The sequence below is a fragment of the Desmodus rotundus genome, chromosome 10, assembly GCF_022682495.2.
Source record: "Desmodus rotundus isolate HL8 chromosome 10, HLdesRot8A.1, whole genome shotgun sequence".
NCBI classification, from domain to species: Eukaryota; Metazoa; Chordata; class Mammalia; order Chiroptera; family Phyllostomidae; genus Desmodus; species Desmodus rotundus.
The window spans coordinates 53,726,981-53,741,731 of NC_071396.1; the positions used below are offsets into that span (position 1 = coordinate 53,726,981).

Genomic DNA, 14,751 nt, shown 5'->3' on the forward strand with positions numbered 1-14,751 from the left:
GTCTACTACCCATTATACCTGGCTGGCCTTAAGCATTGATAAAAGACTCTATTTTGTTGGCCCATTGCCAAGATACCTGGTAGCATTTGATTCAGTCCTGAATGACCACAATAGTCTATCCGAAACAATCAGCTAGTTAAAATACCCTATGAATACAGGGAAAATGACTTAAAATGACTTACTTGTTAATAATCAGATCAGGAGCAAAACACAGCATGTTCCCATGTGATGATTGTTTGTATGATCTCCATCCCAGGGCAAACGACATGAGGAACATCCATGAGTACTGCAGCAAGGTCATTTGGTCATCCAGGTGTAAGTTCCTGAATCCTGAAGTGAGAGAGAGAAAGGCGTGAGGAAAAACTGTAGTTGCCAAAGAGAAGACCATCTCTTTGGATACCGCCAAAGGCCCAGTGAGAGTCCGCCTTGTTTTGGGGGAACCTTTAACAGAGAGGATATGAAGTATGGGGTGGGGGTGGGGGGGCTCAGTTTTCCTTGGTCATGTGACATGTTAATGATCAAAGCCCTCAGTGCTTTTTAAACGTTTTTTAAAATCTCACCCAAGGATATGTTCTTCAGATTTTACAGAGAGAAACAGCGATGCAAGGGAGAAACATCGATCCATTGGCCTCCTGTACATGCCCTGATCAGGGATGGAGCCCTTAACCTGGGTGTGTGCCCTGACTGGGGGATTGAACCCACAACCCTTTGGTGTATGAGACGACGCTCCAACCACCTGAGCCACTGGCCAGGGCCCTCAGTGCTTTTTAATAGCATCCAATGTTCAAAAACTTGAGTAGGCAAAAGGTGACAAAAACGGGCTACTCTTAAGGAAATATAAGCTAATTAGTAAAGAGGAAAGTCAAGATTCCTCGCTTGGGACATTAAATTGAAAACCTTCCCCTGATATTTATGCCGCTTTCCCCCTTGGCAGACTAGGGGTTCTAGGGGGTCATGTCACACTTGTTCTGTGTCTCTTTGTGTGAACATCAGCTTTTCCAATCCCTTCCAACTGTAAAGGCAGGGAAGAGTTAAAATAGCCTACGTTAGTATGTTCTGACAAAGTGTCACTACACCTGATTTTTACCAATTTTACAAATAATCTGATTTTAAAAAAATGATACACTAAAGGGAAACAAACTGAATTCTAGTAAGTATTTTACATTTTCTTCCCCTACTTAAGTGTAAAAGGAATTTTGAGGAACCGTGACTCCATTGTGATGTTACATTGTCCCACTGGAAATCACTACACTCTGAGTAATAATCTGAAAAGCAGAGGGCAGTATAAAACTTTTATTGCAGACTCTCCACTCTCTCATAACAGAGTATGAGAAATATCATGGGACCAGGATGATGGAGAGCCAGAGTGTTTTTGTTAAAAGAAACAGAGGACAGACTGGTGATTGCCAGAGGGGAGTGGGGATAGATGGGAAAAGTAAAGAGGAGTAAGAGGTACATAATTCCAGTTACAAAATGAGTAAGTCACGGGGATGTGATGTGCAGCACAGGGAAGAGTCAATAATACCTTTTAACACCTCTGTATGGTGACGGATGCTACTAGACATATCGTAGTGATCATGACATGAGGTACAAAATGGGAAGTACAAAGGTTTGCACCTTAGCTGTGTCATCTTTTTCATCTTACCTGGTAATGCCTTTGCCCATTTCACTGCTGCAATCACTTGCCGTCCGCCTAACATGTTGAGTGTGGTCATGATCCGCCAAGTGGAATCTGGAAGAGAGCTATCGTACCCTGCAAACAACACCTCGGGCTCGATGACCTCCAACAGCGACACCAGGGTAGGGCTGACTTGTGGTAGCGCTGCAGGGACTACTGTTTTGTTAGCAGGATTTTCAGGAGTTTCTTGTGCGACACCTGGAGCTGCCTGCTGAATTCCTTTGATCTTTTTCTTTGTTTTTCTAGCTGTGGGCATTAAAAAACACACACAAATGAGATGTGATGGGAAGGTGGAGGTGGCAAAGAGTAGAAATCTTTTATTTTGCACTCATGATAAAATGACACGAAATAAGAGAAAATTTTTTTTCCTGCTACATATAAGCCAGTTACTTCTCTATTATAGTTATACTTTATTCGAAACTATCTTACAATAATAAATACTATGTTAAAGCAGTCTAAGCAAATCACTTTCATAATTCTTCCATAAAGTAATTTCTTTCACTCCAAAGTCAAAATTTTCATTGGTTATATAATACAAATTACTTTTACTATCAATTGAAAGAAGGAATCTAAGCTTGTAATACCAAACAAGAAACTCTAGCTTAGGGTTGCTATAAATTATGGTAATATATAGAGAGAAGAGAGCTATACTGTTCAGTCCCTTGCACAAAGTCCCCTTCTTATCAAGATAGGAAAATGACAGAGCAGATCACATGCTGAACATTAGTTCTAACAGCAGAAAAATCCTCTTTTTTTTGCCTCTAATCATGAATACGGCTTGGGACTAAAAACATTTGGGTAGATAAAGAGAAAACCTTTACATTTCTTCACATAAATTATTAGTGGATAATTTCCCTTTTATGAGAGATTTATATTGATGACTATAAACCTAAAGCATCCATTTTCATAGTAATATTATGTATAAAGTAACTAAAGTCATCTTTTATCTTTGACTTTGGAACAGTGTAATCAGATTACAACATGGATTCAGTAGTTTTTTTAGTAAGCATAGTTATACTCTTTGTTGTTTTAGTGACAAATAGGAATTACTATTTTTTAGTCTTTGTGCTGAAGCAAGCACAGAATTAATAGTATTCTTTTTTTAAGAAAACAATTTTATCTATCTAGAGAGAGGAAAAGGTAGAGAGAAAGAGAGGGAAACATTGATTGGCTGCCTCTTGTGTGCCCCCAACTGGGGACCTGGCCCACAACCCAAGCACATGCCCTGATTGGGAATTGAACTGGCGACCTTTCTGTTCGCAGGCAGGCACTCAATCCACTGAACCACACCAGCCAGAGTCCACTTGACTCTCTGTATCAAAAATAAAGCTATATTTTGTAATGATTACAATTGCACCTTAAAGTGAAGTAAGTATAAAACATTTGGGATCATCATTAAAAAACCTTATCTTTATTCAGCCCTGGCTGGGTAGCTCAGTTGGTTAGAGCACTGACACGATAAGCCAAGGCTGTGGGTTTGATCTCCAGTCAGGACACATGCAAGAAGCAACCAGTGAATGCATTACGTAAGTGGAACAGCAAATCGACTTCCTCTCTCTCAAATCAATTTTTTAAAAAAAACACCTATCTGTAGTCAGATGCTAGGCACTTCAGGTAAGGTTGCCTTAAAATATATCTTGAGAATGATTTACTATGAGGAAAAAGTATCCAGTCACACCCCTTGCTGCACTGAGTTCATGGAAAGAATCTGGCTCTGGGAGAGCTGGTGGGGTCTCTTCTTTCAAAAGAACCGCATGGTGCCATTCCCCTCCGACACCACCATGTCCTGTTTAATTGCTCTCTCACAGGAGGTGGGTCCGTCTAACATACAAACATGATCATGTCTCTGCCCTTATTTCACCTAATTCCCACTCAGCTTTTTTTTTTGATTTCAGATTCAATGTAGCTTCTTCCAGGAAGCTTTCCCTGCCTTTTAGGACAGAATTGGGTGACCCTCCTCATGCTGTGTGTCTCTATTCCTTCTGCAGTGTGCCATACTATTCTGTGACTTCCCTCTGCACCCTAACTGGACAGTAAGCTTCTAGAACACAGGCACTGTTATACTCTGGTGCCTGCCCTCCTGGTGAGGACTTGCTGCATGAAAGTGTTACTGTCACAACAAAGTCTGAGCACATGGGTCACTAGATCACCATCATCATGGTCATGGAACTTGAAGTTCCACTTAAAGTAGAATTCCACACTTTGCGGAGGAAAGCTTGTAAATGAGATTAATGTTAATTATAACACTTGTTACATAAACGGTACCCTTGAAGATGTTTTACCCCCTCTGAAGGTCTACAGAAGTAATGTTGCCTCAAGTATTGTAATTATCATTATTATGTAATTTCATTGTTTAAGTATACAGTCTGACTATACTGAATTAAGTAATAAGAGCTGGTGAATAAACTTAAGCAAAATATGAAATTTCATTAAAAAATCCTGCTTTTACTGAGCAATAATATAAAATTGTGCTAGTCAGGCACATATGTACTATAATGACTAAATTATTACATCTGCTTACTTATATTTTAAAGAGTAAAATTTGTATATTCTGCAGAGACAATTCCTTTCAGGTCTTTACATTACCTTCCAGGTTCATTCCAGCTTGGAGACATTTTCGATAGCGGCATGCTGGGCAGTTCTTTCTTCGAATTTTATCAATGATGCAATCATTTCTTCCAGCACAAAGATAATTATGCTGTCCTGTATGGAAAATAAAGGCACCGTTAAAATGTCACAGGTCTGAAAGGGTGTTTTTCTGGAGTGGCTGTTCTGTTTTGGGTGGAGCACAGCCAAACAGCAAAGGCACCGATGACCGGAGGTACAGTGTGCTTGCTCATGCTGCCTTTTCAACATTGAAAGGTCAACTGAAAAAATCTTATTCTGGTCAACAAATTAAACATAGGTCATTAACAAATTTTACAGAGCGTACAAATAGAAAAGTGCACAAATCATAAATGTACTGCTTAACACATTTTCACAAACCAAACACCTCCATGTGACCAGCACTCCAGTCGAGAAGCTGAGCACTACCCCACAAAGGCTCTCTCACGCCTTTCTAGTCACTCCCTGTCAAGGGGGACCTCTTTCTTGATGGACTGTGCTTTCCACAGTTTCTTCCTTTAACGGTTACAGAAGATGCCTACAATCTCTATTTTATGATGACTTCTGACCTGATGCTAAGGAGGACTAAAGACAAAGGAGACAGGCTTTAAAATACTCTGAGAGTCCCAAAGGGAAAATGACTTTCATTCAGTTTCATGCCACCACATGCAAATAAACTGTTCCTTCTCCCAGTTTTAAATGAAGCAACATGTAAACACTTCATCTTGGAAGTTAAGGTTGACATCAGCTAGTTAGGTGAATCACAGATTTGGCAAACTAATCCACTGTACATAGATCTTAAAGAGATTTATTAATTATTTCATATGCTTTTAGAATATAAGAATGTTTGACTTCACCATGGACCGCAGACATTAAAAGACCACTACTGTCTAAAATCTTGTGGTGCCTAGTTATTAAATAATTGGGTGCCAGAAGATGTGTTCAAGGTAGAAGTGTAGTTTTCCCCTGGCAAAAATTTTCATGGAAACTTTAAAAGGAAAAGACTGAAAATCTCCATGTCCCCCCCGTTCCCCTCCCCATAAGCACAGTCTTGTAATTTTCTTTTAACCTGGTTATTGAATGTTGAAGAAAACTATCTGAGGATTTGCTGTCCCGGCAAAAACAAAGGACCCTCCTACACAAGGTCAGCATAAATACCCCAGATAACCAAGAGTCCATGTACCTTCCACTGGAGGGGATAGTCTTCAAAAGACTGCAAGGCACTTCTCTCCTCAAAAATAAATCATATTTAAAGAAAAAAAAATAATTCACTAGGTTGAATATACTTCTGATTTTTAGGAAAAGATCCTTTATGCATAGGACAACCTAATACTTGCCTTGGGTGAAAATGAACTATATTTACTTCCTAATATAAGTCACAGTGCTCTTTAAGCGTTAGTTTTAGGTAGATGGTTAACTGTATCAGGTTCAATTCTTTGTGACAAGCCACAGAGTTGACTAATGGCCCAGTTCCAGAACTGGCCTCTAATACCAAATGTCTGCACCAGCTGTTTCAATTCCTTTCTACAATGTATATGTTTCTAGCTGCTTTACTTGAACATAAAGTGCAAGCATTAACCCAGTAGTTCTATCCTCTATTAAAGCAAAAGTAGGAACAACAGATGTATTCATAGTTGAAATAGTTATAATATAAAAACTTTCTATTCCATAAGAATATCACCAAATCACCATCTTACTTGGAAAGACAATTGAAAAATTACTCATCGCTAAAACCAAAATATTCTAATGCTTTATTCATATGCAAACAAAACATCAGCATGTGTACATTATGCTGAAAATGACTTCTTTATCCTAGGTAAAACTATGTCTTAGGCACATGTAAGAATCTGAGCTACAGGATTGGGACGGGGGCGGGAAGATTATCTTTAACATTAGTCCTACCGATCTGGTTATTAGTGTGAAATTGGGCAAATCTGTGTCTTTCTTACAAAATAAGGAGTGGTCACTTTTTTTTACAAGGCATGGACAGGAACCACAAATAGTCACTCCTTGTCAATCCAATGGGACTTGACAATGGGACAATGGGATATCTCAGTTTGGAGTCTCCCTTTGGTAAATACCACTTGGTAAATTCCTTTTCTAACTAATGGAATAGACATCAGGAGAAAAGCCTTCAAGCCAAGTGGAATTTCTTAACATTGTTTTGTTTGCATCATATTTATTTTTGTGGTTAAAATCTATTTTTGGCAAGTGATTCTAGCTAGTTCCTATTTGTGATAGGGATGGTAGCCAACCTCCAGGATGGCCCCTGTGGTCTCTGTAGTCCCCAGGATTGTCTGTGTGACCAATAAAATATGGCAGAAATGACAGTATGTCACATGTGAGATTAAGTTATGGAGACACTGTTTCCATGTCAGTCACACTTTTTCTGGCAGATCACTTGTTGGGGGAATGCCAGCTGTTATGCTGACAGCAGCCCTGGAGTAGGCTCCTACAGTGAGGAGCTGAAGCTTCCTGCCAGAAGCAATGTGAATGGGGTGGTAGCGGCCCTTCAGGTGACTGTGCCCCACCAATGGTCTGAGTGTCACCTCACAAGTGTCCCAGGACTACCCAGTTAAGAAGCTGCTCCCAAATTACTGACTCTCAGAAACTGTATGGCACAAGAAATGCCTCATTTTAATCTACTCATTTGGGGGTAGTTTGTTATATAGCAATAGGTAATAGAGTAGGGATAGTAAAGTTGTTGGGTTTTTTTTTTTTTTTAAATAAAAGAATTATCTAAGAAAAACCTTAGTTAATAAATAGGACAGTGCCCTGGCTGGGTGGCTCAGTTGGTTGGAGCATTGTCCTGTGCCAAAAGGTCACGGGTTTGAGCCCCAGTTGGGGTGCCTACGGGAGGGAACCAACTGATGTTTCTCTCACATCTACATGTCTCTCTCTTGCCCATTCCCTCTCTCTAAAATCAATAAACATATCCTCAGGTGAGGATTTAAAAAATTATAATAGAAAGGACAATGATACATAGACATGAACAAGATTGTCAACGTGGTACAGGAAATGGGTAACCCAGCAAAGGGCATGTTCTAGGGTTTTCTGCAGTCTGTATACCCTAGTTGAAGTAGCCAAGTTTTCAGGGAGAACTGTGACAGCTGGCTTGAGCTGCTTTCTCCACCTGTTCTCAAAAGCAGTGAGGTATAGTGGAAAGGGCACTGGTAGGTGCCAGAAAGCCCTTGATCTGAATCGCAGCTCTATTTCCTACCTGTGTGATTTCAGTGATGTTTATTAACTCTTTTGAGCCCCTGTCCCCCATCTGTAAATCTGGAAAATTAGCGCCTGGCTGGCTGGGCTTCTGTAGGAGTTAAAGGCAATTGAGGAGAAGGTTCTCCTGCAGTGCCCAGCACATTGTAAGCATTGAGTAAAAGACAGCTACCTAACAATGCCCATGCTCTCACTTTCATCCCAGGATCTAACTAGATCATAAACTGCCCGGTGACAGATTTTTATCACACACCTCTCAGGGTGTCAGGGGGACACTGAGGTGAAGAGCCTGTCTGGAGACAGCTATGTTTCAGTCCTAGTTCTGCCAGTTAAACTCCCTGAGCCTCAGGGTCTCAGTCCATCAGACCCAGAGCATGGGAGCATCTGAGGGTTCTCAGCTGTAAGTAAGCGGTACGACACATAAAGCACAGTACTCGGTGCGTGGTGAGGGGCAGCTCATGCCAATCTCCATTATGACCCACTAACAAAGATCAGATGTACCTCTATGCAAAGGGAGCATATGAAAAAGGGACTCGGGAGAAAAGACAACTGAACACATAACACCAATAGAACTGGAGCTACCCAAAGTTGTTTTCTGTGTGCAGAAAAGAGACTTTCAGAATACTGAATAAAAAATTCAAAGTATCCTTGATGTGGGTTGTATGGACATTACATAGGTAAAACGCAAATCTCCTAAAAATAGTTAAATGTTTGGGTATTTATTATAATATGCCAATTTTGGGGATAACTTTTTTTATAGAAGATGTTATAAGTGGAGTGCTAAGTGTAATGTAAATCATGCAAGCTACCTCTTTATAATTTTTAAGAAGCACTCCGAAATATGTATCTGGGCTTTAAAACATTTTCATCATGTCTGATAGGTTATCAAAGGACTACAGAATTTTAGACCTTAAAGGGACCTTGAAAACATTAAAGTCCAAGTAAAGGGTGCTTAACACAGTCCACACTTAAACTTTTCCTATTAATCATGTAATCTAGCCATCGCACTTCACTGAAATATTTAAATGATAAATGTTGTGAAACAGTGGAGCTAATATTCAATTAAATTTTACCTAAAAACAAGTACAAAAATTTAATTCTAAAGGAGGGATTAAGATCAGAGGGCATCTTGTTTGCAGTGGTGTTTTTAATTGTGAAGCATGTTTAGCTACATCTCTCCTTTCCCACTGCCCGGGAGGCTTTCTGGTAGGGGCACCCTTGCACCCGACCAGCACTACCTGCCCTCCTTCCCCCAGTCATATTGCACTTGGCCAGAATGACATACTTGGTCCCTGCAGGCACTTCAGTCTGTAGCCCTGTTTTAAAGAATAATTAGTTAAAATGGAGGAGAATGAAAAATATTTTTTAAAATACCATATTTCTTTTAAGGCTCCACTGTCTCACTCTGAATTTCACTTTCAGAAATCAATGGAATTATTATTTGTGATGTACAGCAATACCGTGTTACTCTTACCACTGCACTTACACATCATGGAAATAACTGATCAGTTAAGAAAGTGCTGAATAAAGTAAAGTGAGGATAAGAGGAGGCTTCCTTCCCTCTGGTCTGCTGTACATAATATCTGTTACTACTTTGTTAGAGGCATTTCACTAAGCAGGAGTGGGCTTTACTTACGACTTTACTCAATAGTCGGGGGCTACTAAACTGGCCAAAACCTGCATCCCTGTGCTGTAAGTTGGGTAACAAGTGATTTTATACTTTGCTAATGTATCAAAGAAAGTAATCCAACAGTGATTCTGGGGAGGAACAACAAAGCTGGAAGAATCACACTACCTGATATCAAACTATACTACAAGGCCAAGTAATCAAAACAGCCTGGTACTGGTATAAAAACAGACACACAGATCAATGGGAACAGAATAGAGAGCCAGAAATAAACTCACACCTTTATAGTCAATTAATATTTGACAGAGGAAGCCAACACATACAATGGGCTAATGACAGTTTATTCAGTAAATGGTGCTGGGAGAATTGGACAGATACATGCAGAAAAATGAAACTAGACCACCTTCTTACACCATACACAAGAATAAATTCAAAATGGATTAAAGACTTAAATATTAGAACCCAAACCATAAAAACCCTACAAGAAAACATAGGCAGTAAAATCTTGGACATTGCTTGTACCAATAGTTTATCCAAAATATCACCCCAGGCAAGGGAAACAATAAACTAATGGGACTACATCAATCCAAACAGGTTTTGCACAGCAAAGGAAACCATGAACAAAATAAAAAGACAACCCATGGAATGGGAGAACATATTTGCCAATATATCTGATAAGAGGTTAGTATCCAAAATTTATAAAGAACTTATAAAACCCGATTCCAAAAAACCAAACAATCCAGTTAAAAAATGAGCAAAGGACCTGAACAGACACTTTTCCAAAGAGGACATACAGATGGCCAATAGACATATGAAAAGATGCTCAATGCCACTAATTATGAGAGATTAAAACCACAATGACATACCATTTTACACCTGTCAGAATGGCTATCAAGAAATCAACAAACAACAAGTGCTGGTGAGGATGTGGAGAAAGGGGAACTCTTTTGCACCGCTGGTAGGAATGCAGATTGGTGCAGCCACTGTGGAAAGCAGTATGGAGAGACCTCAAGACATTAAAAGTGAATCTGCCTTTTGACCCAGGGACCCCACTTCTGGGAATACAAGAAATCCAAAGAAATACAAAATACTCATTTGAAAGAACATAAGCACCCCTAATGTTCACTGCAGTGTTATTTACAATAGCCAAGATATGGAAGCAGCCCAAGTGCCCATCAGTAGATGAGTGGGTAAAACAACTATGGGACATTTATACAATGGAATACTACTCAGCTGCAAAAAAAAATGAAGGAAATTTTACGCTTTGCAACAGCATGGATGGGTCTGGAGAACATGCTAAGTGAAGTAAGCCAGTCAAGGAAACACAAACACCATATGATCTCATTTATATGTGGAATCTAATGAACAAACTAACAAGCAAAACAGAGACAGAATCAGAGCAGGCTGACAGCTCTGAGGTGGGGGAAGTTGCGGGGTGGAAGGATCCAGCAAAAAGGAAAAATGACTCATGGACATGGACAACAGTGTATGGATTGCAGGGGAGAGGGGGAAGGAAAGGGGGTTAAATGGTAATGGAAAAAATACAGTAAGTTTTTTTTTTAAAGTAATTCAAACAAAAGAAAATGACTCACCTAACTTTTAAAAGACATGCAGAATTCTAGCCAAAAAATAATAATTCTTATCATACTATGAATGAATAATTATCTCTTTAAAAATTAATATATCAGAGTAATGTTTAGGTAATTTACTCAGGTCACATGGCTCCCAAACTGCTACATAACTTTCCCAAGGGGATTCACTGGTGCTGTTAGAAAAATACCAGTGACTTCCGGTAATAATTTGCTATGGAAGCAATTTCTCCTTCTTTAAAGAGTTGATGCTCTTGTCCGCAAGCTGAGACTACAACAAGGGTGAAGTCTGTGTTACTATAACGTTTGTAGAGTGAAATCACTTCCTCTAAAATGCCTTCTTTCCTAATCTCTGGGCAGTTCATCACTCACCCTCTGTACTGCAATCGTGGGGCCTCGTCAACTCAGCTTGTGCGTCACGCAGACTGTGACCTCCCAGAGGGCAGAGGTCAACTCTCGTGTTGTATTTACACCACTCAGCACCGTGCCCTGGCTCAAAGGCAAAACACCCTTTTGTCCCCCCCAGTTCTGTCATTCATTTTTGCCAGACTGAAATAGTTGGTGACTTTAACAAATTAATTTATGGGAATCCCAGCTTGTGATTCTAATACAGTGAGGGTTATGTTACTGCCTAAACCCAACACCATCATTTCACATGATACCTACCGCTTTCTTACAGTTGCCTTCTGTTCTATGGCCAAGCTTTCTCCCTTCAGTTTATTTTCTGTTTTATTCTAGTTCTGTTCTTGGTTGCTTTTTAAAATTTCTCTTTCTCCTAGAGACCTAGGAGCCACCTCCACCCCTCCCCGCTGGACTGATTTGTAGGCTTAATGAGCTTTGCCTATAACAGAAATTTCAATATCCACTCTTGAGAAATAAGAACCAAAAAAAGGAAAAATAAACTCTTCAAAACACACACTACCTTCCACTGCTCTTTTGAAGAAGACTTTACAGCTTCCACAAGTCAAGACCCCGTAATGACATCCTGAGGCTTCATCAGAGCACACCAGGCAGAGTTTGGGAGGTGGTCCCGCTGCTGCTGAGGAGGTGGATGGAGGAGAGCTCACATCTGGTCTCATCCCAGGGCTGAAAAAAAAAGAAAGCAGTGATGTCATTTAGCCATCACAACTGTCAAAAAATAAACATCAAAATACAGTTCTCTTAGCCTCTCACTCCACTAAACTCTGGCTTCAAGTACTAGCAAGCATTCAAATATCCTACCTACCTAAATATATTCAAATAATTATTTTGTGGAAAATTAAGAGTGAGGTCATTTCCTTTTCAGTATCCCCTAAAAAGATTGTGCTTCAGTTTATATTGATAATCACCTTAATCAACTTCACCTGATGAAGGTGATTATAAATAACATTTTCCTATAACAACACTCACTATTGATGAGTTTTGCTAAATAGTTGTATAACTTAACACCACAATCAAGAGACAGATCACCCCCCAAAAATTCCTCCTACCCCTTTAATTGCTTAGGACATCAACTCCCCCCCCACTAATTTTAATATATTGGGAGGCATCTTGATAAATTTAATCACATCTCACCACAGTTCTCATGCCCCCTGCTTGAGCCAAAGCTGTTTACAGCGGGAGTCTGGTCCAACACCTCTCATCCCCAGTGTCACCCTACCCCAAACCACAGTTTTTCATGACGTTAAAGAGACGGAGGCAGAAAAGTTTCTTTGTGTGACTCCCCATCTGCCTTGCAGTGTGACTGGATAAGCTCTAGGCTTTAGATAGCGGGGACCATCCTATCTGCCCCACTTGGCAGAGTTGTGCTCTGGAAAAAAAGATGGAAAATAGTAATCGGCTGCTTCTACTAAGTCTCATTTTTTCATTCTGCAGACTTTTCATCACAATGAGTGCAGGTCTAGTGTTTATATATGAACATTCTTTTCCTAATTTTTGTTTTGAAAATTTTTAAACACTCAGAAAAGTTGTAAGATTTGTACAATGGATATATTCTCTTTACCTGTATTCACCATTCTTAACATTTTGCCACATTTGCTTATATATTTATACACCAACAAACCAGTGATCCTTTTAATGCTGAAAGAAAAATTAAGTATGAAACACTTCATAATAGATCATATAACGGTTTCCAATGTGGTATTTTCCTAAGGAATCTTCATCTTACAGGTTAACTTTAGCACCAAAACTGCTTTGTAACTCAAGAGTTTCTGACCTTGTACCTTTCTATAACTAGAAAGCGTCTCTAAAAAGAGTTTCTGGAGATTACCCATTCCTTCTCTGGTTATGTGTTCTTCAAAAATGTGAATGGTAGCAATCTACTGATTTTGGAACTATACATATTAAAAAGGGTGTTATATATCACCTATGTAAGAAAGTTCATAAGCACACCATTACTTCTCTCTAAAATTTTCACAATCTGCCTATTCTCTAAAAGAGACAGTGGCACTGAGGAAGACCCTTCAATTGGGTGTTAGCTGTCCCTCTGTCGTCCTTTATAGCTGTAGCCAATAACAGTACAGTAGGCCCTCAAATAACGTAGCTGTTCAGTGTTGTTCTGTGATCCATTGTTTCACTTTAAGTCACAGAAACTATGGATGTTGTCAGTAAGTGAGGACTCAGTGTATTAAATCTCAAGTACAAATATACTCAAATTCACAGAGTAAACTAAACTTGTTTTGGTTATCAACATGGTTAGAAATTATATTTATGAAGTAACATCTTTGTTCTGTTTCAGGAATAAAGGTTAAAAGGTAATTATAGAATGACAATTTGTTTTATAAAGGTAACTCAAAGTAATTAGGTCACTAAACCCAAAAGCTCCCCCTAGATTCCATCCTCACAGCAAGTTTATGGTGCCTTGCCAACCCTCGTCCGTCCAGGGGGCTTAGTCAACAGGACAGCATTCCCACCATCCCAGTTCTGGGAATAGGCCCCAGGGGTTCACACTGCTCTCTGAATACCGTCAGGAAGAATTTCTGGATGCTTCATGTCACAAGGCAGTGACTCCCTACTAGATCTGGGAGAGGGGACTGAGTACATATTGAAAGCCTACAATGAATGAATAACTGGAGCTAACTGTGCTGTAGGTAGCCACCCTTGATTAATGGAACCTGTGACTAATGTAGAGGATCTGCTCTGGGCCCAGGTTTTACAGAGAAACAGGAAGGCTTTGGAGTGAGTGAACGGAGCAATGTGTGAGGGAAGCAAAACTTCCTTGGCTTCTGTTCAGAAGATGCTCCTATTCCTGCTCAGCCAATCTCTGTCATCTGACATCTATTTTTAGGGACCAGCCAGTTGTTTGTATATTTAGTTTATGGAAAATAAGTGCAACATCTAAAGATTTGAAATGTTAATTCTCATATGTAATACTTATATGTATGTATGTATTTAAATTAAATAGCATTTGTAATACTTTGTAGTGTTAAACTGCTTTCAGGAATAGAATCTCCTCTATCCTCTTGACAAACCTGTGGAAAGGACGCCACAGGTTCTAGGCGAGGTCGTGCTCTAGTTGGGGGTGCCTGTTTGTGATCAAACCGACACGCTTCCGGTCCCAGCTCTTGCACTGAAAAGCTGTGTGACCTTGGTTGGTGTCTACTACTTTGAGCCTCAGTTTCCTCAAGACTAAGCTGGGAAGGACACCACCCATGTGTGTGCTGTGAAAAGAGAACACAGAAAGTCAAGCCTACAGTTCTGGCATTTCGCTGGCACCTGATAAATCTTCATTCTTTTCTCTTTCAAGAAAACTGGAGATTTCAGGAAAAGCATTACGTAAGTATTATATAAGTGGAAAATAGTATTAAGTCTAAAACCTACAACAGTACTCACAAATACTCACTTATGAATTAAGAGCATCAGTCCACTGAACTCTGAGCTACAGATGACAGAAGAGAAAGTTAAAACTAAAAGAACAGATGGATTGATAGAAGTGCAGCTAAGGATCTGGAGCTGAAGTCAGGCTTTGGCACCCCTTCACACAGTCACTCTGGGCTGTATCAGGTAAGAACTGAGCACGGGGAAGGCTGCCAGGTATACCACAGACGTCGGTGGAA

The 14,751-nt window shown here is 39.8% G+C and overlaps 1 protein-coding gene across 12 annotated transcripts in view; it reads right to left on the reverse strand.

Annotated features, from left to right (window-relative positions):
- Nucleotides 1–14,751, reverse strand: part of NR3C1 (nuclear receptor subfamily 3 group C member 1) — a 109,341-nt gene that overhangs the window by 19,552 nt on the left and 75,038 nt on the right. For 10 of the 12 annotated variants that reach the window (XM_045183883.2, XM_045183884.2, XM_045183878.3 and 7 more), the window contains 4 exons: nucleotides 11,637–11,803; nucleotides 4,265–4,381; nucleotides 1,646–1,924; nucleotides 183–330 (listed from right to left, as the gene is read on the reverse strand). In XM_045183883.2, coding sequence (XP_045039818.1) covers nucleotides 183–330; nucleotides 1,646–1,924; nucleotides 4,265–4,381; nucleotides 11,637–11,803 — 711 coding nt within the window. The remainder of the gene's footprint in view (nucleotides 1–182; nucleotides 331–1,645; nucleotides 1,925–4,264; nucleotides 4,382–11,636; nucleotides 11,804–14,751) is intronic. The other 2 variants (XM_024575223.2, XM_024575221.4) reach the window with 1 other exon arrangement.